This window comes from Barbatula barbatula (genome assembly GCF_947034865.1).
Source record: "Barbatula barbatula genome assembly, chromosome: 5".
Lineage (NCBI taxonomy): Eukaryota > Metazoa > Chordata > Actinopteri > Cypriniformes > Nemacheilidae > Barbatula > Barbatula barbatula.
In genome coordinates, this window is record NC_136769.1 from 5833477 (window position 1) to 5860923 (window position 27447).

At 46.7% G+C, this 27447-nt stretch overlaps 1 protein-coding gene across 3 annotated transcripts; it reads right to left on the reverse strand.

Moving 5' to 3' along the window:
- Positions 1-27334, reverse strand: LOC306893963 (Fc receptor-like protein 2). Of its 3 annotated transcripts, XM_079456158.1 has the most exons (16): positions 27199-27317; positions 18699-18734; positions 17547-17816; positions 16321-16608; positions 15758-16033; positions 15149-15430; positions 14928-15065; positions 14690-14848; positions 14315-14602; positions 13978-14229; positions 13809-13910; positions 1381-1476; positions 1190-1246; positions 1034-1102; positions 871-957; positions 1-538 (listed from the first exon to the last, which is right to left on the reverse strand). In XM_079456158.1, exons 1-16 carry the CDS (start codon positions 27278-27280, stop codon positions 492-494), a joined length of 2529 nt encoding a protein of 842 aa, XP_079312284.1. In that variant the 5' UTR covers positions 27281-27317; the 3' UTR covers positions 1-491. The 3 variants fall into 3 exon arrangements, with proteins under 3 accessions (XP_079312284.1, XP_079312285.1, XP_079312286.1); XM_079456159.1 differs by lacking the exon at positions 13809-13910 and having other exon boundaries at positions 27199-27334; XM_079456160.1 differs by lacking the exons at positions 13809-13910; positions 27199-27317 and adding an exon at positions 20483-20539.
- Positions 27335-27447: the final 113 nt, after the last annotated feature.

The following is a 27447-nucleotide window of genomic DNA, read 5'->3' on the forward strand; positions in this document are numbered from 1 at the left end:
GGTGTTTAATTTGATTTATTCTCATAAAAATCCAAGGTGAGAATAACTGCAAGCATCAATATTGGAAGAAACTTGGATGGCAATATGTGCACCAAATGCACAGAACACATACAGTATAGAACTGAACAGAATATGCCGACATGTTTTACATTATTAAAAAAATCTTATAAAACTGTTCACTAATTGTGATTATCACAAAACAAAAATATAACTATTATATAAAAGTATTTTTTTCAAGATTTATACAAACAGATTATAAACTGAAATATTCAAGCATATGATTGATATGATTGACTAAATGTTGTCTTCTGTCTTCACCAGATTACATAGAAAAGTCACTCATACATGTCATACATGTGTCTCCAGCCAATGAACTGAATCCACAGTAAATCACTGCACGAATGGTCATGACAGAAAACATGTGGCTATTAAAAAAGAAAGATTATCAAGCATCTACTGTGATGTATTGATGTCTTTCTCCTCTGGTTGTTTTATTTAATCTGAGCATAAATCACATCATTCAATCCAGAAGAAATATCTGAAACAACAAATGAAAGTAGAAACATCATTAGATACTGAGATTATTTTTATTCAGTTGAGACTTCAGTGTCGCCACTTTCACTCTTATTCCTTAAAACTGACACAAAGTTATGAAACCCCATTAAAAACAAGTTCAGCTCTGAGGAGTGTTGTTTAAACAATAAGAGACTCAATATGAACTTCTTGTTTAGTGTTGTACTATGAAAACATCTGAAATAAACAATCAGAAATTTTATTCCAAGCTGCTCTACAGAGAGCTACAATAAAAGACAAACAAGTGTTAATAAAATACCTAAAAACATTTTGAAAATCGGATGGTTTTTGCTTTACCTTTCTTCTCTTTCTTTTTCTTCACTTCTTTCTTAGGCTTCAATTCAATGTCAGCATAGGTGAGATCAGCTGCTCCAGTCACATTATCTACAATAAAGAATAAAGACGTGATGAAGACTTTTATCTTCACAGTGTTTCATTAAACTCTTCTGGTTCTTTCTACCTTTGCTCTTGTGTTTCTTTTTCTTGATGTCGACCTGTGAATACAGCACATCACCGCTCACAGTCACTGCTAAAGAAACATGATTTCACAATTAAAACCTTTAAAACTGTTTCACTGTCATGAGATGAAATACATTAAATGACATCATGATGTTACCTGTGCTTGAGTTTCTATTATCTGCTGCATCAACCGAGTCATAAATATGAGCATCTTCTGTTAAAAGAGTAAGAAACCATTTGTCAAAGCTTTACATCTTACAAAAGTAACTTTTTAAAGTAATAATGTTTAACAATGTTTCAATTGTTTAAAAGATTTGTGTCAGTGACCATAAGTTGATGTTGACTGACCAGACTGCAGTGGGGTGTCTTCACTTTGTTTCTGATCTGATGTCTGACTGATGTTCTGCTGTGCACTGACACCAGAGGAAGACTCAGAGACTTTACCTACACAAACCCACAGAAGAAGAAAATAAAGTTGTAAAATCACTGTTCCCCTTCAGTCGGTCTCTCGACGTTGTGAGAGACTGACTGGGGTTTGGTCTTGAGAACCTACCTTCTCGGAGATAATTAATTATAAAACGCCAATGGGCTTGGCGAATGGCACGCGCACGCCAGTCTCCGCCCCGTACATACGGGTATAAAGGAAGATGGCGGCGGTTCACTCACCCTTTGTTCTTCGGAACCTGTGTGTTTGCTACACGCGTGTACATGCTACACGCTACAGGCGATACTCGGCTTCGAAACTGATTTTACCTGCTGGATTTACGACGCGGAGCAGCGGACCTCTCCTTTCGGTGAACTTCCCTTGGGCGTTTCGGCAGAAGGCTACAGACCTTAAGAGGTAAGTCCCTCCGGCTACGAGCATGCGATAGACTCATCCCGGAGTCTGACGGCCATGATACCTGCGTCACTTGCTTGGGGCAACCACCCCGTCTGCCTCCCAGGCGTCTTCAGCCGCTGTTTCGGCGTGGCTGACCGCTTTGGCGAGCGGCGGGGGTGATTTGGGGACTCCCATGGATGTCGCTCCGTCAGCTTCATGCTCGCAGACCGTCCATACCCCTGCACGCTCACCTGGTTCGTCCCCTACGAGCGGCAGACGGCCGTCTCATAGTGGAACGACTCCGTATAGGGATGATGACTCCATTTCTGTCGCTGCATCGGACAGCTGCCTGCTGGCATCTGATGCGGAAGACTCCTCTGATCTCCTGTGGTCAGGCAGTCGAGTGCCGGAGGAGACTGACGCTGAGATGTCGGCTATGCTCTCTCGGGCAGCCGCGTACATCGGGTTGCAGTGTATGGCTCCACCCTCCCCGAAACGCTCGCTGCTGGATGCATAGTTTCTGGGAACGGGGCGTGGCCAAAAACCGCGCCCCGCCCCGGTGCCGTTCTTCCCGGAGGTGCATGAAGAGCTCTCCAAGTCTTGGAATGCGCACTTTTCAGCGCGTACCAGGCAGGAGGGCTCGGCGGCTGTGGCTTTCCTGAATGGAGGAGCGGCTAGAGGCTACGTTGACGTCCCCCGGGTGGAGTGTGCAGTCGCGGGCCACTTGTGCCCGCAGACAGCTGCCACTTGGAGGGGTCGACCTAGACTCCCGTCCAGAGCATGTAAGCTCTGTTCGACACTCATGTCGAGGGCTTACAGTGCTGCTGGACAAGCCGCTTCTGCTCTCCATGCTATGGCGGTCCTCCAGGTCTTTCAGGCGAAAGTCCTGAAGCCTTCTGGACGCGCCCATCTCGCAAGCCGGGCTGTTACCTGGTGATACCGTGGAGGACATAGCGCAGCAGTTCTCCGCGGTTCAGAAGCAGACCGAGGCGATCAAACAGATCCTGCCGCGCCGCGACGTGGCCACCAGCCGCGGCGCTACCATTGGGCCCGGGTGGGCCTGGGCCCACCCATTTTAGGTCTGGGCCCGCCCATTTTCACCCAGGCCGAGGAAAGCTTTCAGCGGCTAAGAGAACCTTCTACCCCACGTGTGGACTCTTAAGCCCGCCCACAGGCTGCATCGTCACCAGCTAGTGATCCAATGAAATGAATGACATTAGGCTTGTTTGAGATGCGCCTTGCCTCGCCTGAAATGTAGGTGAGAGTAGGCGGCTGCAGTAAGGGGAGGGGTCAAAAAAGACCTTTGAAGTCGGACACTTCGTGAATCTCGCTGTTTTGTCGCTTGCAAACGTGAACAGTGGAGGAGATCGCGTTCGCGTTTTTTATCGCAGACGAAGTGGATGTAATTGAAATACCACTGTTTTTACATTAAGATGGTTACAATAATAATCACTGAATGTACTGTCAAATGATGTACAAATAAACAGCTCACAAATAAACAACACAACAACATCTAAGACATTTTCAAGGATTGTATAAACAAATGGTAAATGAAGTAAAAAGCAAGTTGCTTTTGAGAGACAGAGGTCATAACAAATGTTTATCATATTTAATAACACGCAGGTTTCTGCCACCATTTCACGTCCATAGTATTTTTCCATACCATGCAAGTCAAAGCTGTATTGTAGCAAACGTTCTTCAGAATTTCTTCCCTTGTTTTAAGACCCTGACACTTCTCAGATGAAATCACACAAAGATGAGGCATAATGACTAAACAGTCCATTTAGATATGTATTTAGATATGTATTGATATGTATTGATTTATTAATTCACACAAACATACAATAGAATAAAGTGAAAATTACAACAAGGAAGAATTCTAATGAAGAGAAATATAAAATAAACGCATGTCCTAATTCTTAACTTCACTAGGCGTGTTTTGTTTTTGTTTAGTTTGCATGTAAATATAAATAAATAGATGCGTAATCTAATTCTTAGAATGAAGAGAAAATGTATCAGTTGACATTCTCAGCCAATGAGCTTGAAGCTGTGTCGTCAGTCAGTCGTTTCCCATCATGCTTTTGAACAGTGAGCAACTGCGCTCGACTGCTCAATCCGACACAGCCGCCTCGCCGTCGCGAGAGTTTTTTGGCACACGTCAGCATGACATCAGAGCAAGGCGGACGTAACTCGGACACTTTTCTAACCGGCATGCAGCTCGCGGTGATCACCGGTGATCGGTTCTGCGCAGATTTTGCTCATCTCAAACAAGCCTATTGGCGCGCAAGCTTTTCAAGCAAGCTCAATGAATGAAAAAGAGTAGAAAAAAAAGAAGAAAAACTAGCCGCTACTTTTTCTTCTTTTTTTTTCTTCTCTCTTTTTTTCTGTAGCCTAGCCAAGTTTTTCTTTGCACACGGTAGCTATGACTGACTACTGAGTCGCTGTCCTCTGTCCAAAGCGCTGAAAGGAGATAAAGGGGAACCCGTTTTTTGGGCTTATTTTAACTGGCCCATCCAGTTTTCTGGAGGCCCACCTACAATCGAAATCCTGGCGCCGCTACTGGTGGCCACCAGCAGGTCGTCACGTTCCCGGCCGCAGTCTGCTTCCCAGCAGCCCCGCCCTCCCGTGGTGGCACCTCCGGTTCCAGGACCCTCCCATAGGACGACCCACCAGAGACGTCGAGCCCCGCGGAAGAAGGCATCTGTCCCCCGTCAGCAGTCCGCCAAGAGTTCTGCTAAGCGGCCCTGACGGGACGAACCTGGGGGAAGTTTCATTGGGTCTGATGCTGGCCTTTCCAACGCTGGATCGGGGAAGGACGCTGCCTGCCGCGTCTCCATCAAGTCCTTTTCAGGGCCCGGCACCCACATACTCACAAAGAGAGAAATTTCCCCTGGGTTTTCCTCCACAGCACTCTCGTCCAGACGGTGTCTTGGATGGATCGGGCCGCCGACCGCAATCTCCCCCGGACGTTGCGTCAGGCCGCCTGAAGCAGGTAAACATACAGAGCCGTCAACCTCCCGGGGGGTCCCCCCTGTGCGAGGTGACCGCACTGTCAGCCACCGAACCAGCCTCCCCCGGCACGGTGAAGCAGATTGTCCCTCTGGTCCCGTTGTCGTGGTTCTTGGGCGCTTGGCAGCGCACCAGCCCGTCACACTGGATTGAGAGGACAGTACTGTACACCTCGGTGCGAGGAGAGAATGCTTCCGTACTTCGGCGGAGGTCGCCGCCCTTCTGGCGAAGGGTGTGGTCGATCCCGTCCCTATAACCGAGATGTCGTCCGGGTTTTACAGCCTGTACTTCATCGTGCCCATAAAGGGCGGCGGGCTGCGGCCCATTTTGGATCTGCGTCGCCTGAACAAGCACCTGCACAAGCTGCCGTTCAGAATGCTGACGCAGAGGCGCATCCTGGGCTCGGTACGTCACCAGGATTGGTTCGTGGCAATCGACCTGAAGGACGCGTACTTTCACGTCTCTATTCTTCCCCGACACCGGCCGTTCCAACGGTTCGGGTTCGAGGGAAGGGCGTATCAGTACAGGGTCCTGCCATTCGGTCTGGCCCTGTCTCCACAGGCCTGTCAGGGAGCCAGGCGTGCGAGTGCTAAACTATCTCGATGATTGGCTTATCTTGGCACACTCGCGAGATGTGTTGTGCACACACAGGGACCTTGTGCTTCGGCACCTAGACCCTGACTGCGGTGTCATATCAACTGCCTAGAGTTGCTAGCAGTCCATCTGGCACTGAGGAGGCTCCAGCCCCTCGTGCAGGACAAACACGTGCTAGTCCGGTCGGACAGCACGACTGCCGTGGCGTACATCAATCACCAGGGCGGCATACGCTCACGGCAGTTGTCGCAACTCGCCCGACGCCTCCTCCTCTGGAGTCAGCAGGTGACCAAGTCCCTGCGGGCCACGTTTCTCCCGGGCTACCTGAACCAGACAGCCGATGAGATCTCTCGTCAAGGCACTCCCCGCGGAGAGTGGCGGCTCCATCCCCGCGCAGTCCAGCTCATATGGGAGCGGTTCGGTCAAGCACAGGTGGACCTGTTTGCCTGCCCGTACTCCACCCATTGCCCGCGGATGCCCTAGCACACAGTTGGCCGCGGGACAAGCGGAAGTACGCCTTCCCCCCAGTGAGCCTCCTTGCACAGGTCCTGTGCAAGGTCAGGGAAGAGGGGCATCAGGTTCTGGTAGTGGCGCCATACTGGCCCAACCAGACCTGGCTCTCGGATCTGGTAGATCTGACGACGGCTCCCCCTGGCCCATTCCCCTGACGAAGGACCTGTTGTCGCAGGGGAAGGGCACGGTTTGGCACCCCAACCCGGGTCTCTGGAATCTCCACGCCTGGCCCCTGGACGGGACGAAGAGACCCTAAGGGGCTTGTCGGTAGCGGTCCGGGAGACTGTTCTGCAGGCTAGAGCCCCTGCCACTAGGCGGTTGTACGCTTATAAGTGGCGCCTCTTCTCGTCCTGGTGTCCTCCCCGGGAGGAGGACCCACGGAGTTGCCCGATCGGGTCGGTGCTGGCCTTTTTACAGCAGAGACTTGAGAGTAATCTCTCCCCTTCCACTCTGAGGGTGTATGTTGCTGCTATTGCCGCACATCACGATCTCGTGGAGGGTAAGTCTCTCGGTCAGCACGACTTGGTCACCAGGTTCCTCAAGGGCGCGAGAAGGGTGAATCCACCTCGACCGCGCTTTGTACCCTCTTGGGACCTTAACGTGGTCCTACTGGGCCTTGGTACGGCCCTGTTTGAGCCCCTCGGAGTTGCCAGTCTCCCTCATCTGTCGATGAAAGCTGCACTCCTGACGGCGCTTGCCTCCATCAAGAGGGTTGGGGGACCTACAGGAATTTCCGTGTCCCAAGGGTGCCTAGAGTTCGGGGCCGGCGATTCTCACGTTGTCTTGAGACCCCGCCCCGGTTACGTGCCCAAGGTTCCCACCACTCCCTTCCGGGACCAGGTGGTGAACCTGCAGGATCGCCCAAGATCGCCCGTGCCCGCTTGCAGTGAGGGCCCACTCCACTCGGAGTGTGGCCTCCTCGTGGGCACTGGCACAGGGCAACTCTTTGGCAGACATCTGCAGTGCTGCGGGTTGGGCTACGCCCAGTACCTTCGCAAGGTTTTACAATCTTCGCGTGGAACCAGTTGCAGCCCATGTCCTCAACGCCCCCGGCGTGTAGGATGGACTCCTGGTTTGGGCGTATGCCTGCGAAAGCGCCTTCTCCCCTCCTCTTGTGAGACTAGTGCGCTATTTTAGCCTCCCTACTTTCCCCTCTCGGGCGAAGTATAGGCATTCCATCCATCACTAAGCATTGCACTTGGTAACAGACTGAGCGGAGCCGTCTGTTAGAACCAGGTCCGTTATAGGTAGAGTCATCCCTGCAGACCCCTGTACTTGGACTAGTGCCCCATACGTAGTGACTCCCCTCTGGGTCGTCCCGTGTGTTGAATTCCTCACTCAGGATTTCCCAACTGGTGAATCTGTGACCTCCCCGCCGGTGGTAATCCCACCTGGATTGTCCCCCTATTCGGGCTAACACCTTTCCGCATGTTGTTCTCCCCGCCGGGGAGACCATGTTAGTGTCTCCACATGTAACCTCCCCTCCGGGTAGGATGTGGCCTCCGTAACACACTCTTCTAAGAGGAGAGCACTGTTTCCCCAGTGTTCGGCTCCGGACAGCTCCTTGCTACTAGAGGCGTACGCACTGTCCGTGAGGCCGTCAGGCTTCTCAGTATGACCAATACTATGTGGCTGGAAGATTACGTCTCGCGGTAGCACTCTTGTGACTCGCTAGCCCAGTCAGGGTCGCTCCGCTAGAGGTCGTTATGTCGGTGCAAGCGCTGTGGCGTTTAAGATAGATCCCCAGTCAGTCTCTCACAACGCCGAGAGACCGACTGAAGGGGAACGTCTCGGTTACATCTGTAACCTCCGTTCCCTGATGGAGGGAACGAGACGTTGTGACTTCATGCCACAACGCTACACCGAATCACTGCAGTGAAGGGGAGTGCCCTCTCAGGTTCCTCAGTACAAAGGGTGAGTGAATGACCGCCGCCATCTTCCTTTATACCCGTATGTACGGGGCGGAGACTGGCGTGCGCGTGCCATTCGCCAAGCCCATTGGCGTTTTATAATTAATTATCTCGGAGAAGGTAGGTTCTCAAGATCAAACCCCAGTCAGTCTCTCACAACGTCTCGTTCCCTCCATCAGGGAACGGAGGTTACAGACGTAACCGAGACGTTATGTCAAACATGTATTCAAAATACACAGAACTTCCTCAAATCAAAGGTGAAGTTTGTATTTGCCAACAAAATGGCGAAGATATTGCTTTAACAAATTACAACAGTCCTTATCTGACACTTGTCCTTGGTTCCCTTTCTGTCGGTCTCTCGACGTTGTGTCGACAGAATGGGGTTTGACTTGAGAACCTACCTTCTCTGACTGACTTGAACAGGCCAATGAAAATTGGCGAATGAAATTTGCATGCCGGACTCCGCCCCCGGATATCCGGGTATAAAAGGGAGCCGGCGTGCCGCATTCATTCACCTTTTGTTCTTCGGAGCCTTCGCATCCTGATGCTGACGACTCTGCTCGTCTGGCCGTCCCGGAATAGGCGGTACGCCGCCTTGTTCCTCCGTCACGTAGTCGGACACGGGGCATGACGACGATGAGATGTCGCTCACAGCATCGGAGGGCGACCTCCTGGCATCCGACATCGACGATTCCTTGGAGCTTCCTCCCCCGGGGGGTCGAGCTCAGGATGAAGCGGACGTCGAGATGTCAGCCATGCTTTCCCGGGCCGCCGCGAGTATTGGGCTGCAGTGCACCGCACCGCCAGGTAAGTCCGCCCAACACTCGCGGTTGGACACGTGGTATCTGGGGACCGGCCGTGACTTTAAGCCACGGTCGGCGCCGGTACCATTCTTCCCGGAAGTGCATGAGGAGCTCAGTCGGACCTGGAACGCCCCCTTCTCGGCGCGTGCACGTCAGACTAGCTCGGTCGCCCTGACTTCCCTCGATGACGGGGCAGCTAAGGGCTACGTCGACATCCCTCAGGTGGAACGTGCAGTCGCGGTGCACTTGTGCCCGCAGACAGCTGCCACCTGGAGAGATCGACCAAGGCTCCCTTCCAAGGCTTGTAAGTTTTCGGCATCGCTGGTGTCGAGGGCTTACAACGCAGCGGGTCAAGCTGCCTCGGCTCTTCACGCCAAGGCGTGGAAAGAGTTGCACGAGGGAAAGTCCGACCCGGGGCTTATGCAGGTCCGCACTGCCACTGACATCGCTCCTCGGGCGACGAAGGTGACGGCGCGAGCCCTGGGTCGTACGATGTCCACACTAGTGGTCCAGGAGAGACACCTTGGGTTTAACCTTGCGCAGATGCGGGACGCTGAGAAGGTTCGCTTTCTCGACGCTCCCATCGCGCAGGGTGGGCTGTTTGGTGTTACGGTCGAGGGCAGCTGTTCTCGACTGTAAAGAAGCAGACGGGGGCGTATCCTGCCCCGCCGCGACCCGGCCGCCTATCGTCCGTCGAGGCCCCGCCCCTCTCCGACTCAGACTCCGGCTCCAGCGCCCCCTGCACAGGCGGCCTCCCGGAGAAGGATGTCGAAGAGGCGAGCACCATCCCGTCACCAACCTCCGCGGAAGCAGAAGTTTTCTGACGGGGTGAACCCAGGGAGATCGAGTTCACCGGGCCCGACCCAAGCAACTACATCGCTAGAGGGTCGGACTGGGACGGTGCCTGCCCCGTCCCAGCAACACCAGCCGGGCCCCTTTCAGGGCCTGGTGCCCACATTCTCGCAGAAAGAGCTTTCTCTCTCCCTGGGTCTTTCTCACAGCCGCTCTCACCCTCCGCAGGACGGTGCTCGGCAACCCCACGTTGTGTTTCGGCGAGACACACGGTTGGGTATACTGTCAGTGGCCACCAGCACCCTCAGTCAGACGGTGCGGTATGCCGCGATATCGCCCGACAGGCACCTCGGCAGAGCCGCTCTCCTCCCCGGGGTCCCCCCGCGTCGAGGGAGCCGTACTGCCAGCCATCGAACCACCCCCCACGGGGGCAATGACTCAGATCGAACCTCTGGTCCCCCTGTCTCGGTACCTGGGAGCCGGGTTGGCTCTTCCCAGACCAGCACGGTGGCTAGAGCGAACGATCCGTCTCGGCTATGCGATTCAGTTCGCCAAACAAGTTTCGGGGCATCCTCTTCACATCAGTGGGAGTAGATGCCCCCGTGCTTCGGGCCGAGGTCGCTACCCTTCTGGCGAAGGGGGCGATCGAGCTCGTCCCTCTGGCCGAGATGTACTCCGGGTTTTACAGCCCGTATTTCATTGTCCCCAAGAAAAGTGGCGGGTTGCGCCCCATCTTGGACCTGCGTACCCTGAACAGGCACCTACACAAGCTGCCGTTCAGGATGCTAACGCAGAAGCGCATTCTGACGTCCGTCAGGCGTCAGGATTGGTTCATGGCGATCGACCTGAAGGACGCGTACTTCCATGTGTCCATCCTCCCTCGTCACCGGCCGTTCCTACGGTTCGCTTTCGAGGGACAGGCATATCAGTACCGCGTCCTCCCATTTGGTCTGTCCCTGTCTCCTCGAGTCTTTACGAAGGTCGTGGAGGCCGCCCTCACTCCCCTCAGGGAGCAGGGGGTGCGCATACTCAACTATCTCGACGACTGGCTCATCTTGGCGCACTCGCGAGATCTGTTGTTTACACACAGGGACCTGGTGCTCCGGCACCTAGACCATTTGGGGTTGCAGGTCAACCGAGAGAAGAGCAAGCTCTCCCCTGTGCAGAGCATCCTTTTCCTCGGTATGGAACTCGACTCTGTCTCCATGACTGCACGTCTTTCTTCCGAGCGTGCCCAGTCGGTGCTGACCTGCCTGAGGAGCTTCAGGCAGCAGCCAGCGGTCCCCCTGAAACGTTTTCAGAGGCTCCTGGGACACATGGCGTCCTCGGCGGGGGTGGTCCCCCTCGGGTTGATGCACATGAGACCGCTACAGCACTGGCTACAGAGCAGAGTTCCTTGGAGTGCGTGGCACACCGGCAGCAGGCGCGTCCCGATCACGCCCTTCTGCCAGCGCACCCTAACCCCATGGTCTTCAATGACCTTTTTTCGGACAGGGGTCCCTCTTGGGCAGGTTTCGAGGCGCGTCGTGGTGACGACCGACGCCTCCCTGCAGGGTTGGGGTGCTGTGTGCAACGGGCACGCAGTGTCGGGTCTCTGGACGGGCCCCCGCCTGCGCTGGCATATCAATCGCCTAGAGTTGTTGGCGGTGCTGCTTGCACTGAGGAGGTTCCTTCCCCTCGTGCAGGACAAGCACGTGCTGGTCCGGTCGGACAGCACGACTGCTGTGGCGTATATCAACCGACAGGGTGGTATTCGTTCACGGCAGCTATCGCAACTCGCCCGACGCCTCCTCCTGTGGAGCCAGCAGGTGACGAAGTGCCTGTTAGCCACTCACATCCGGGGCGACCTGAACCAGACAGCCGATGCGCTCTCTCGTCAGTCGACGCCCCGTGGAGAGTGGCGGCTCCACCCCCGCGCAGTCCAGCTCATTTGGGTGCAGTTCGGGCAGGCACAGGTGGACCTGTTCGCCTCCCTGGACACCACCCATTGCCCGCTTTGGTACTCCCTGACCGAGGCCCCCCTCGGCACGGATGCCTTGGCGCACATCTGGCCGCGGGACAAGCGGAAGTACGCCTTCCCCCCAGTGAGCCTCATTGCACACGTCCTGTGCAAGGTCAGGGAAGAGGAGCATCAAGTGCTACTAGTTGCGCCTTACTGGCCCAACCGGACTTGGTTCTCGGAGCTAATGCTCCTGACGACAACTCCCCCCTGGCAGATTCCCCTGACGAAGGACCTTCTTTCTCAGGGGAAGGGCACGTTGTGGCACCCGAGACCAGACCTCTGGAACCTCCATGTCTGGCCCCTGGACGGGACGAGGAGATCCTGAGTGGTCTACCCCCAGCGGTGGTAGAGACCATTGTTCAGGCTAGGGCCCCAGCCGCGAGGCGGTTATACGCATTGAAGTGGCGCCTCTTCTCGTCCTGGTGTTCTTCTCGTGGAGAAGACCCACGGATATGCTCGATCGGGAGCGTGCGGTCCTTCCTGCAGTCGAGACTCGAGAGCAATCTCTCCCCTTCCACGCTGAAGGTTTATGTAGCCGCTATTGCCGCTCATCACGAACCAGTTAGTGGGAAGTCTCTGGGACAGCACGACCTGGTCATTAGGTTCCTGAGGGCCGCGAGGAGGCTGAAGTCAGCCCGTCCGCGCTCCGTTCCCTCTTGGGACCTCAATGTGGTCCTGGCGGGCCTCCAGAGGCCCCCCGTCGAGCCCCTCGGAGATGCCGCTCTTTCTCATCTCTCGATGAAGACGGCTCTCCTAGTGGCGCTCGCCAAGAGGGTAGGGGACCTACATGCATTTTTCGTGGCCACGGATTGCCTAGAGTTCGGGCCTGGTCAATCTCACGTTATCCTGAGACCCCGGCCTGGCTACGTGCCCAAAGTTCCCACCACACCCTTTCGGGACCAGGTGGTGAACCTGCAGGCGCTCCCTTCTGGGGAGGAAGACCCAATCCCTTCCGTGTTGTGTCCAGTGCGCGCGCTGCGCCTCTGCCTGGACCGCACGCAGAGCTTCAGGAGCTCTGAGCAGCTTTTTGTCTGTTTTGGAGGTCAGCACAAGGGGAGGGCTGTCTCCAAACAGAGGTTGGCGCACTGGATCGTGGACGCCATCACTATGGCTTACCGATCACAGGATCTCCCGTGCCCGCTTGTAGTGAGGGCACACTCCACCAGGGGTGTGGCCTCCTCGTGGGCACTGGCTCAGAGCGCCCCTCTGGCAGACGTATGTAGAGCTGCGGGTTGGGCTACGCCCAGCACCTTCGCGAGGTTCTACAGCCTCCGCGTGGAACCGGTATCAGCCAGAGTCTTACGAGACACCGCCAGGTAAGTCCGGCAGCCGGTGGGCGTACGCCTGCGATAGCACTCCTCCATAGGTGAGACGTGGTGCTATCCAGCCTCCCCTCTTCCCCCCACGTGGGCGAAGAGTAGGCATTCCATCCATCACTAAGCACTCCTCGGCGGCGGGCTCGGCGGAGCAGCCCTGCCTCCCTTGGCCTGTTTCTGAGCTCTAGCAGTGACTCAAACAAGGCCTAGTGCTCCACACGTAGTAACCCCCCCACAGGGCGGTTCCGTCTGTTGTCTTCTCATGAATGGCTCTCAATCGATGGCCCATGACCTCTCCCAGGTGTACTTCACCTTCCGTAGCGTGTTCCCTCAGGGGGGAATGACGCTTCCCAGTGGCCTTACGGTGCCGGGCGGCTTCTCGCTGTTAAGAGAACTAGGCCGCCGTCCGTGACGGCCGGTGGAAGGGGCTCCCATCTTTTTTGAAAGCTCTGGACTCCTTCCCTTCCGCTGGAAGGTTGCAATTCATGCTAAGCGCTCACGTCTGACACGCCCAGGCCAGTCAGCGTCGCTTCGCGAGGAATTGTGACGCGGCACAGCGCTGTGGCGTTTTCCGAGGAACCCCATTCTGTCGACACAACGTCGAGAGACCGACAGAAAGGGAACGTCTCGGTTACGTATGTAACCTCCGTTCCCTGATGGAGGGAACGAGACGTTGTGTCCTTCATGCCACAACACTGGCTGCCCGCTGCAGCAGTCGGGGCAAGATCCTCAGGCTCCTCAGCACAAAAGGTGAATGAATGCGGCACGCCGGCTCCCTTTTATACCCGGATATCCGGGGGCGGAGTCCGGCATGCAAATTTCATTCGCCAATTTTCATTGGCCTGTTCAAGTCAGTCAGAGAAGGTAGGTTCTCAAGTCAAACCCCATTCTGTCGACACAACGTCTCGTTCCCTCCATCAGGGAACGGAGGTTACATACGTAACCGAGACGTTTGTCTGTGCACAACGGCACGTCACAAACATCACATTGAATTTTATGAGTGTAGAAGATTTGAACCTTTTTTGTTTCTGTAGCACCACAGCAGAACCAAGACAATGATGAAAAACATGACGCTCAATCCAACAACCACTCCAACCTTCAGACCACGAGACGAAGAGTCTGGACAGAGGTATTCTTATACAAAGCAGAAATATTTTATGTTTATACTTGTACAGGACAGTATCACCTGTGACTGAGATCCAGCTCTTTGGAGACGCTCCTCTCTCTGGGTGTTTACAGTAGTAGAAACCCTCATGTGACTTTGAGACTGTAGAGATGATCATCGTGTCTCCTGTAGTCTGATTCTGCACCTCTGATCCATCTTTATAGAATTCAGCTCTGAGGTTTGACGGGTTTTTATGTCGATATATACAGTGAAGAGTCAGAGAATCTCCTTCAGTCACAGGATGAACAGGACTGTCCAGAATCACATCACCGTCTACACAACAGAGGAACAAATGTAATGTAATGTAATAATAGTGATATTTTGTGTTAAGCTAATAAATACAGAATTATAAACTCACCGTGTATTGAGATATTAACAGGATGAAGTTTGTGTCCAGATTCAGACTCACACCAGTACACTCCAGTGTCAGACGTGATGAGAGATCTGATTGTACATGTAGATTCTGTTCCTGTAGATCTGACCGATGATGATGATGATGATGGACAAGTTTCCAGTGTGTTTGTGTATCTTCTCACTGTCCATCCAGTAGAGTTCCTGTGATCCTCACAGCTCAGAGAGAGAGATTCAGATGAGAAGTGTTGAGTTCTGTTGGGTCTGATGTTCAGAGACACTGAAGAAGAAACACCTGAGGAGAAAAACACAGCTTATAGATGAATGAATAAATGAAGGATATAAGAGCTTGTTGTTATTTAGTTGTGTGTGTTGAAGTCACCAGTGATCCACAGTGGTTGTGTGTTGCTGTGGTGTGTGTGATAGACTGGATCTCCTCTCTCTGCTCGGCACATATAAACTCCCGTGTGCTTCAGAGCAGCAGAACTCACAGTGTAGTTGCCTTTAGATCCTCCACTGCTGTCTGACACCAGATCATAACCTGGAGAGAGAAATGTGCTTCACATTAAGGTTTAAAGATGGAATATTCAATAGAAAATAACTAACTGAGAGGGTATTACCTGAGGAAAGATTGTGTTTAGTGAACCAGCTGAATGTCCAGCCTGTAGAGGATCTGTTAACCTCACACATCAGAGTCACTGAATCTCCTTCAGTCAGCCACTGCTGTGGAAAAACTCTTAAAACTGTCTTGGGTTGATCTGAAAGTGAGAAATCTCTCATGAATAACATGTGACACTTCAGCTCTTCACAGTAATGATGATGAACAAACATATAAACTCACATGATGATACAGTCAGTGTAACAGCATCACTCTTCTCAGAGTTTTGTCCGTTTACTCTCTTTCCTCCACACGTGTAGTTACCGCTGTGATGATGGTTAACTGTGATTTTACACTCTTGTGTTTTGCATTGGTTGACTGTATTCCGGCTGTTATATTTCTCTACAGTCCAGCTGTATGTCCACTCAGTGTCTTGTTCAGTCTGTATGTCACATCTCACAGTGACAGTTTCTCCTGAGAACAGCTGTTTGTCAGGCTCAACGCTCAAAACTGCTTTAGGTCTCTCTGTACAACATAACAAAATATAATTTATTTATTTGTATGTTTAGGAAGTAAAGCATTTGTCCAGCTGACAAAAAAGTGAGTTATAAAACTGACACATGAACGAGAGTCTAAATCCAAAAAAGCCACAAAAAAGCATAAAAATATATGTCCAACTGATAAATTCCAGTTCGTCTGAAGTCATTCTTTAACATTTCTCCTCTTGTGTTACATGAATGACAGTAAGTCAAATAATGACAGAAAATGTATTCATGGAGTTAAGACACTACAACCCATAGAAAAGATGAAATATCTACACCTGACTGACCTCATGACATCTCAAAATCTCACCTGTAACATTGATCCACAGCACATCACTGTAGTCTGTGTAATAGACTGGATTCCCTCTTCCAGCTCTACACCAGAACTGACCTCCATCTGAAACTTTAGCTTTGTATATTGTGTAGGAGTTTGTATCTGTTGTCGTCTTCTCAGTGTTCTGTGTGTGTTGATACCAGTAAAACTTCCATCCAGTGAAGTGATTCATGAGACACTTCAGAGTCACTGTGTTTCCCATCAGTACAGATCCTTCAGTATCTGATGTGAGTTCAGCTTTTGGTTTTGATCCTGCAGGAGAATAAAACACATTCAGATGCTGAAGAGTCTCAGAGTTCATCTGCTTCATCCTAAATGTACGACTTCCTATCTTTAGTTGAACACAAACAATAATTATATAAAAATGAATGAATATAATGTTCACCCTGAATGGAGTTTGACTGATACAAAAACAAAATAATCATGAAATAGAAGGAAAATGAAACCATATATTTCTGGTCCTCCTAAAACACTGATACAACATGATCACTGACATAATGTTTCTTTAACACACACACATGAGATGATATTAAACTCACCCGTCACAATGAGATAAACAGATGATCTTGATGAAGTCTTTGGTCGTTCATGTATCTCTGTTTCACACGAGTACTGACTCTGATCAGATTGAGTAACTGAACTGATAGTGAGAGTGTTTGTGTTTACAGTGTAATGTTGAGTCTTATAAGCTTCAGTTCTGTCTTTATACCACAGATATATCCAGTTTAATGATCTGTATTGTTCTTCTATCTCACACTTCAGAGTGACTGTCTCTCCAGTGAACACAGATGTGTTTGGTGTTACACTCACTGTAGCTCTGGGTAAAGCTGTAAAGATAATGTCATATTTACTCATAGGGCTTTAATACACACAAACATATTATTATGAATGGAACGTTCCAGTTTGGTGTAAAGCAACGGTATATTCAATATTTGTGTTTATTATATTGTAATTATGTGTTATAAGTGTTTTATAAAAGCTCCAGTACTTTATGTGTCACTCTGTCTGTGAAAAGCTTTTAAAAACTTTGAAAGATAACCTTAAAGTCTTTAATGCTTATATAGCATCAATAAAACTGTTAACTTCAATATACACTCGCTGGCCACTCTATTAGGTACACCTGTCCAACTGGTCATTAATCAGCCAATCACATGGCAGCAACTCAATGCATTTAGGCATGTAGACATGGTCAAGACGATCTGCTGCAGTTCAAACCGTGAACTTAAAGGTGATTTAAGTGACTTTGAACGTGTCATGGTTGTTGGTGCAGACGGGCTGGTCTGAGTATTTCAGAAACTGCTGATCTAATGGGATTTTCACGCACAACCATCTCTAGGGTTCACAGAGAATGGTCTGAAAAGAGAAAATATCCAGTGAGCGTCAGTTCTGTGTGCGCAAATGCCTTGTGGATGCCAGAGGTCAGAGGAGAATGGCCAGACTGGTTGGAGCTGATAGAAAGGCAACAGTAACTGAAATAACCAGTCGTTACAACAGAGGTCTGCAGAAGAGCATCTCTGAACGCACAACACGTCGAACCTTGAGGCCTTGAGCCATGAAGGATTGAGGCAGTTCTGAAGGCAAAAGGGGGTCCAACCCGGTACTACAACTTCATGTTTGTTGAATGTATTGTGTATGTTTTGTTTACATATTATTTTCTATTTTAAAATATGATAATCTCAAGAAACTAACCTGATAAACTAAAGTTTATAATGAATCAAATGTTTCATAATGAGTCAAATATGACTGAATACAGATAAACACTCACCTGATACTGTCAGTGTAACTGCATCACTGGTGTGTGAGGATCCTCTGATCTCTGCTCCTCTACAGGTGTATTTACCTGCATCAGACTCACTAACAGAACTGATTGTGTATTTCTGTTGAGAACTGTAAATGTAATAATAGTTTGAATCTGTATACCATCTGTACCACCAGATAGTGTTTCCTCCTCCAGTGATGACACATGTGAGAGTGACAGTTTCTCCTCTGAATAAACGTCCAACAGGCCGTACAGACAGTTGAGCTTTTGGTCTTTCTGTACAATGACAAACAATTCACACTAAAATTAAAGTCAAATTATGTCTGCGATATTCTATATGAACACAGATTGACTGATGACAAAACTCTTATTGATCCTCTGAAACTACAACTGGCATTCAGTGTCATGTGAAGAAATTTGTTTTGTGTTTGTAATGGGAGTAAAAATACTTACTCTCTACTTTCACTGTTACTGGTTCACTGTAATGTGTCAGAGTTGCTTGTGCACTTTAGATGTGTGTCGCAAACACAAAACTTCTCTAACAGCAAGAACTGAACTGAATTCTCTTTCACGTCACTTCAATCAGTAATAAAACACACAAATGATAAACTTTCATCTGCTGTCCTGAGCATCATTCAGACTGGCCCCGGATCATCTGAGAGTTTTTATTGTCAAAGCCCAGTGTAATGAGATCCATAAAAGGGAAGGAAGGAGGCGGGAACCGGCGAACATAAAATAACTTTTAATTAAATAAAAAAACAATAAACACGGAAGTAAAGACCGGTCAAAAACCATAACCACAAACTTAACACATGTCCGGGCCCGGTCCTCTCTCATCAACAGTCCTGCCGCTCGTCCTTTTAAGCTTTCATTAACATGACTAAATTGAGGGAAAATATTTTGCCTTTCTTTGCAATTTGGCACTAAAAGTATTTTTAAAACACGGAAAACTGAGCAGAATAAATGTATTTTATATATTCTTTTATAATCTTTCTTCCCCATTCATCTGAAAGCATTAATGTTGGCTATGAGAATGGATTTATGAATGATTTCCCTAATGGTGGTCAATCTTGTGCTACACAATAGATAATTTTTATATATCAGCTCTCAGATCATGAATATTGTATGTGATGTGATCAATAAAACAAAGTGACTCACCTTCAGTTTCTTCAGAGTCGATCGCTGAAATCAGCACTGTAAAGAAAAAAGAGAAAAAAACTTGTTTCAGTTTAAACCTAAACATGGAGCTGATACATAATAAAACAAAGTTATTTTATTTGACACACAGAGCTGAAGATTCTTCCTAAAATCACCATGTTGAGAGACACATGAGCAGCTAAATAATAGATTGTTGCTTCAATGACAAAAATAATCCACAATTTCTTCTGTTGTGTGACGCTGCAGCCGCACAGATAGATGTCAGTATAAAGTCAACCATCATCAGCCAGGAAAACAAACACATAGAGCACAATAAAATACTTTCAACAATATAAAACATTTGTCTTTGCTCATGACGACTCATTTTCTTTTGCAGATTGTTGTGCCGATCATCTGAATCTGAATGACTGTAGATTCATTCATCTGAATTTGAGCCATTTAACGGTTTATGAAAAGATGACAGATTCTTGTGACACAAATACAAAAGTAACAGACTCGGTCCACAAGATGGCGCCAGTACACTTTGGGACCCCAGTGGGCATCTTTACTTCCGGTTGTAACGGCAATCTTTTACACATAAAACAGTGTGTGTGTGTCGGGTAAATTTACACAGAGATGAGCAATATATTCACTAACCAGAGACTACGACTAAACTACTGTTATTTCTTTACCTTATGACATGAAACCACAATGATTTAAAACTACATAATAAAAAATATTAAAATTGACTTTTCTATAAGAAGTATGAGCAGTGAATATGAGTTTATTGTGGTTTTACTGAAAGAAGACGGTGATATGGCAACACTTGTTTTTACAGACTGGTATGAAACATCATTACACTTATAAACATGACTATTGTATTGATTCAATACCGTCATCGCGTCACACATTCACGTTGCTTAATCCTAATGTTGTTGGAATAACATTATATATTTACTCTTTTAGTCTGCTCTTGACAGGACTGTATTTACTGTGAGTCTGTGTACAGACGTGAACAGGAAGAATGGATGCCCACACTCGCTTAATCCAACATGGCAACCATATGCAAGTAGACAATTTGAGAAAGCAGATGCATGAAATATGAAGACAAATAGACTTGTAGAAAAATAGACAAATGCAGGATGATGATGAGGATTTGGTCAACAAAGGTCTAGCAGCATGTTATATGTTTATCTGGTTCATTTTTCTCTCCTGCACATCACTTGCTGTTGCACGTATGAACCAGTTCGAGTTGTAGTGTCGTCTTCTGTATTTGTCTCTGAGGTCTTGTCATAATTTCTTTTTACCAATGATCAGCCCTAATGTTTGTGAAAATCTTTACATCTATTTGTAGTTGATATATCCAACAATGACCCCTCTGTATCTGCATTCTTTCATTACGATGTGTGCAACTAAACTTAAACCACTAAACCCGCTAAACTCTAGTTATGAGACAAAATAATATCTCTTGAAACTCTTTTCTTCCTCTTTAGTTAATGTGTGATTATTCTCATCTCACTTCACTGAATTGTGCTTCATCTGCTGTTTAAGGATGTTTTTGACCGGCCAACATGTCCTCACACCACTGGTCTAAAACTTAAATCGGTCCTCATACAAAAAATGTACACGCACACACACAAAACACTATCTGAACACTTACTGATGTCATTCACTCATATATTATGAGATAAAGATTTAAACTCATCATGAAAAATACAGGAACACTAAATGACTTGATGTTGTACATGAATGTGACAGTAAGTGATGATCAGTGAAACACACAGAGAGAAGAAGATAATACTCACAGAGCACTAGAAGAAGAGAACTGAGCTCCATACTGATCTACTGATGACACAGACTTCAACAAACACACTGTTAAACACTCAAACACTTCCTCTATAACACCATGAACCGCATCAATGCCATAGAGAGAAAAAAGATAAACGTCAAAATGACATCCATGTATTTCTACACCAATGTGTGTTTGCAGTGTCAAATGGAGTAAATCATTCATGTGTCATTAACTGCACATAATAATGTTGATAGTAATAATATTAGTAAAGATTTGTGAACAGCTGCTCTCTTGAACACACACAGCTTAATACAACAGAACAGAAATAAAACAAACCAAAACCTCATTCAGTCATGTGAAATACACTGATGGTGCTGAGTGTCAATGATGGGCTACACATGTACCTGTGAAGATGAGCTATATCTGAACATCAGAATAACATCTGGAGTCTTCTACTGACAGACTCAGTGAGCAACAGCTGAGAACATCACAGCAACCAGCTCAACACTTCCAGGAAGTTTCATTCATCTCACATTTTATGAAAGTGAGTTCTGATGCTTTGATGGTTTGTGTGGAGATGATGTCAGATTTGAGTTTTGAATTCTTAACAAAAAGCACATTTCAGAAATCCCTGTTATTATTCAGATGTTTATTTGACAAACACAAATCTATTTATAATACACTTAATATATAACTAAGAGGCAAAGATACAGAAAGAGGAAGTATAAAAAACAGATGAACATGTCTATAAACAGATGAACATGTCTATAAATATCAAACTGCTGCATCTTCAGTGTGAAATGACGCTCACAACTAGCAGTTAACACATATCTCATCTGAACATCATACGTGTTTTATGCTAAACTTTTGTGTTCTGAGAATTAACCTCAAGATACACTGAACAACATTATAAACACAACACTTTAGTATCTGCTGTGACCATTAGCCTCATGCAGTGCAACACATCTCCTTCACATAGAGTTGATCAGGTTGTTGACTGTGGCCGGTGAAATGTTGGTCCGCTCCTCTTCAATGGCTGTGTGAAGTGCCTGGATATTGGCAGGAACTGGAACACACGGTCGTATCCGCCGATCCAGAGCATCCCAAACATGCTCAATGGGTGACATGTCTGGTGAGTTTGCTGGCCATGCAAGAACTGGGATGTTTTCAGCTTCCAGGAATCATGTACAGATCTTTGCACCGTGGGTCTGTGTATTATCATGCTGCATCACGAGGTGATGGCCGTGGATGAATGTCACAACAATGGGCCTCAGGATCTCGTCACAGTATATCTGTTCATTCAAGTCAAGTCATGTCAGCTTTATTTATATAGCGCTTTTTACATTTTCATTGTTACAAAGCAGCTGTACAAGAAAACATTGACTATAAGCAAAACATAAAGGTTATGCAAGTCAAAACACAGGTCAGATATCAGACTGACTATAAATTCCTATATGCAGTGTTGTAGTAGCCCCCCCGGCCAGGCAAACGGTGGCAAAGAACCCAAAACTCCATTGAAGTTCAGCGGGTTTAACTTCTGGTTGCATGATTATATTTTTTTCTCTAATATCTTGGATTTTATTTATGAAATAGTTCATAAATTCATCACTGCTGTGCTGGTAAACAGAATCAGAAGTCGCTGATGATTTATTTTTGGTTCATTTAGCCACAATAAAAACCTTTATGGTTGTGCTGGTTTTCTTCTATTAGTGATGAAAAGTAGGCTATCTAGACGTTTTTAGGGCTTTCCTGTATTTTCGAATACTATCCTTCCATGCTGTATGAAATACCTCGAATTTAGTTTTCTTAAAGTTGGGCTCCATTTTTATGCCGCTTTCTTTAGAGCCTCATTGTGTTTATTATTCTATGGTGTCGGTCTGACATTTTTAATCTTCTTTAAGCGCAGAGGATCCACTGTGTCTAGCGTTTCAGAGAAGGTTGATTTACACTTTTCAATGGTAAAGTCAAGATCTTCAACGCTATTACTCATGCTAGAGATTTGAGACATTTTATTTAGTAAATAATAGTGTGGCCACCATAGAGAGACCTTTTATTTTGACCAGCCTAAGCCCACCTGTGCAATACTTATGCTGTATAAATGTCACACCTGTGAGGTGGATGAATTCTCTCAGTAAAGGAGAAGTGCTCACTAACACACATTTAGACAGATTTGTGAACAATATTTGAGAGAAATTGGCCTTTTGTGTACATAGAGAGTCTTAGATCTTTGAGTTCAAGTCGTGAAAAATGGAGGCAAAAACAAAAGTGTTGTGTTTATAATGTTGTTCAGTGTTTATCAGATCACTGGCTTAACACCAATGTCACGTTTCCGTTTGCAAAGCTCTTTACAAGCACTGTTTTCAAACAGCTTTACAGAAAGAGTCACATATTTATCTTTCAATGAAACTTTCTTAAAGGGCAAGTATCAGTAAAACTATTGCTCGTATGAAGCATTTTCTGAAACTCTAACCTCATGAATGTAGATTTTAACCTGCAGCTTGTGACACATTTATTTTGAAGAGATGATTGACAGCTGAAATCCTGCGGCCTGTTGTGAAGAGATGAGCGGTTACTTTCATATTCTGCCCAACAAGAAAAAAAGACAAAGCCATCTCATCAAGCTTTATTAAGAGAGGAACCGAAACCAAATCTAGGACAAAAAAAGAATACTAAAGACTTGACATGGGTTACCAGAAACCATCCACAAAACCATATCACTGACTTCTCCATAAACGCTTCACTCACACAGTATCTGCACCACCACCACCTTCCACTTTCTGTCTAACTCACTAGTTTGTGTATATTTCATTAAATGAGTCTGACAGATAAAACTCAACTCAACACTCATGTTTTTATTAGGGATGCTCCGATCCACCTTTTTTGCTTCCGATACCGATTCCGATACCTGAGATTCAGTATCGGCCGATACCGAGTACCGATCCGATACTAAGGTAAAAATTTTAAAGAGCACAATTACTTAATAAACTATGTGCATTGCTCTGCAAGACATCAGGCTCGACTTAACATAAATTTCCTGACCCCGTAAAACAAAATAACAAACTAATGATTCACAAATTTAGTAAATAGTTTATTAAACCAGCACCGGTGCAAAACAAATGAAAAATAAAACAAAAGTGTTCACTATCTTTGGACAAAAGACATTCAAAATTAAAGTGCAAATTAAGCAGCTGAATATAACAACAGCTTCACTAGCTTGATAAACGGGTATAAATAAATGGAAACAAAATCTCTTAATAATTTTTAAGAAAGTGCAAAAATAATTAAAAAATCAATTCGCCAAAAAGCTGCTGAAATTGAGCAAAAAAGTAATAGCTTTACTGCTTTAGATATTCAAAATAACATGAATCAGATCTTTTTAATGCTTTAGTCACTAAAGCAAAGTCCACTTAACCAAACTAAAGTTTAGAGAAAATAAAATTTAACATCCAACACAGAAACAGATGAATAAACCGCTAGCTTCCCTAGCTTTGATGCGCGGATGGCGGTTAAATCCGCGGGCGCTGCGGATGATCCGCGGGTCGGGTAATACAAAATATATTCTGATTAATTGCGGGTGGGTCGCGGGTTGATGAGACCATTCGTTAATAATACAATTATTTATAACAACATTTCTTTAAAATACGAATGTGTTTTAATAGCAGTTTCAACCAGGCAACCGGCAATTTTGCACTCATGTAAAAGAAATACGCGGGTGTCGACAGTGGAGGGGGGTCCTTTTCTTAATGCAGAAATGGAGGCGAAACAGATCCGGGAGAAACTTTCTGTTAGATGAGTCCTCAGAGGAAAAAGTGTTATTCTGGGACAAACAAGATCGCTTTTTCCCACGACTGCGGCGCCTTGCTAGGAGAAGATTGTGCATTCCTGCAACAAGCTGTGGAAGCGAACGCTCATTTAGTGCGGGTTTTAGAGGCGAGGCGGAATCGTCTGAATCCAGGCACAGTAGATGCTATTCTGTGTTTGCACAATGCAAAAGAAAAGGCCAAGTAGCTAATGCTGAATTGGCACCGTTTTGCTATCGGACTTTGTTCTGTTTTCTGGAAAGAAAAAAGTTCTTTATTGTTACTTTGAATATCTGTTTTAGGAATGTTCCAGTATAATATTTCAAATTATTTGAGCTGTGTTTGTGTGGCCGAAGCCAAACTTTTTGTTATACAAATAAATGTTCATTTAAAAGCATTTTACGATTCATTTTAATATCGGATATTGACAGACTAGTTCTAACGTCACTGAATCTGATAACATCATGCTTAAAGAAAATAATTAGATGAATTAAAGTGACGATCGGTTGCGGATATCTATATCATAGAAAATTATACGTGCGGGCGGATAATTGATTTGAAGCAGCGGATGCGGGTGACATTTTAGCTCATCCGCGCATCTCTACTAGCTTAGTAAAACTGCACATGTTTGTTGCATTTAACGTGGCATTTTGTGGCACAAAATTCTCATCCAACCAGTGTGCGGTTAAACTTAAAAGCGACACGTCGCAGCTCCAGATATCTGTTGTAAAACTCACCGCATTGACATCTTTAATTTTTTCGGATATGTGTTTGCAGACTTTTCGGTACAGTTCAAGGTAGAGTGAAATATTTACGCTTCGGCGTGTCGTACTGCGGCTCCAGGTGGTTTATAAGAGTCTGAAGCCATTATTCGCAACGACGGACAGCGGTTGCCCATCCATAACAATGAAAGCGGTGGAACTTATTGGCGTAGCTGTTGTAAAATAACTCCAAATGACAGATATTTTGGCTCGCTCCATGCTGTTCGCTGCTATATGTTCACTTGTTCACGTGCACTACGTACAGAGCACGTTGCTAGCGTATGATGTCGCACGTTGCTAGCGTATGATGTCACACGTTGCTAGCGTATGGTGTCACACGTTGCGCAAAGTAGTGATGGGCGATACCACATTTTTTTGATGCGATACGATACCGATATTTTTTCTTTAAATTTAAGCGATACTGATACCGATACTGCTATCATTTTTAAAGTGTATGAGAATTTTTCATTTTTATAATAGAATATAATTACAATTAAAGACAAATTACGACTTGTACTGGCCATTAATAACATATTTATTATAAAAGGTTAATTTAACAAAAAATTTAAATGTTTAAACCACATTCTTCCAAAAATTATGATGAAATAACGTAAATCCTAAAAACATTAACTGTGCATTTTTTCACTGTCATTTTAAACAGGCCATTTTTCTTGAACTGTGTAACGGTCACCAGCTGGAGTGCCCTTGAAAACCACCAGAGGGCACTCCACATCAAACTTATCATTCACTCACAGACTACATTTCCCATAACGCACTACCCGGACTCATCAGCACTGATTTCACACACACCTGCATATCATTCACATTCACTCTATATATACCATGTGCACTTATTCACTCACTGCGAAGTCTTGTTAGCCTGTCTGCATTTCTGAGCGTTACCTGTGTCTATTCCCTGTCTTCTGGATTTGTGCCTTGTTCCCTGATTAGCCTTTTGCCTCTGGTCCCTGCTTGTTTTTGGTTTGTCTCTTTGTTTGGTTTGTTGCTTTGTTTGAACTGCCTGCCTGTGTATGACCCCTGCCCGTTATTTGGATTACGCCTTCGGATTACCCCCTAATAAAGCTGCAAGTGGATCTCACCTCTAAGTCTCGGAGCAGTTTCATGACAAACTGTTACACTTACTGTACAGAACTATTACTGAACTGTACTGAAGTTTCCTATCGCAAACTTTCATTTGTGTGCGCGCACAAACACACTTATTTTTATTTGCCTATTTGTACCAAGTGACAAGGGATTACACGTAATAGGTTAACTAATGACCAGCTCTTTGTACCTGGATACTTTTTGCCTCCCTGGAAAGTCTCCTGTAACGTCTTTTGTCGGACAGATGAAGACTGGGCAGAGGAAGACTGGGCACGGGCAGCTTGGTTTCGTTCAACCTCTTTATAAGTTTCAGGGTGTGTCGTTTGTAAATGTTTAAAAAGGTTGCTAGTATTATTGCTGTGTGCCACTTTTTTATCACATATATTGCATCGTGCAATATTGTAGAAAAATAGCACCACACCACGCTACTTTTCCTCTCTGCCATCGTGCCGCTCTGTTTAAAATGAATGCGTCGTCCACGTGACCACACAACTCGCGCTGCACCATCAAAATACACCCGCAGTGCATGCGGGTATGACATCAATTACGTATGGGTAAAGTCCACTACGTCATCGCGCTACAGACTGCACGCACGCACGCACGCACAGCCGGCTGGAAAGTTTTAACATTATAAACACCGTCACCGATTGACATAAACACTGCACAGCTTTGATAACATTTAGTCATGCCTTAATTAAGATATCGATACTTTATATGAAATATCGATACCTAAACAGTAGCTTTCGAGTATCGATATATCGATACTATAGCATCGATGTGCACATCCCTAGCGCAAAGCACAGCCGCCCACGAGAGAGTTTAAGCGCCGGTGTCTCCATGAACTTTTACATCGTCTAGCACAAATTTTATGTCAGATCGGGTATCGGTGACAAATTGCACCGATACCCGATCTAGAATTTTATTACGTATCGACGCCGATACCCGATACGAATATCGGATCGGAGCATCCCTAGTTTTTATTTAATGACAACAAGTGTGTTATTGAGAAGAACATGCAGATCTAACAAACAAATGTAGAACATGCAGACCTAACATTTACCCACAATTCCTTTGGCTTTGACTTGGAAAAGGGCTCCATACAGACAACACAGAAGTTCCCATCATCTGAGCTCTCTGGATCCTCATCCATTGTCTTTGTAGGCTTTCTCTGCTCTTTCTTTTCTTATCCTTGATAACTATCCGTGTGGATCTGGGAGGAGGCGGGTAAACACTGAAATGATCACATGACTCATATCTTATCCCTGATTGGACGAACTTGTGGCGTTACAACCATACCCGGTCTCCCCCATGTG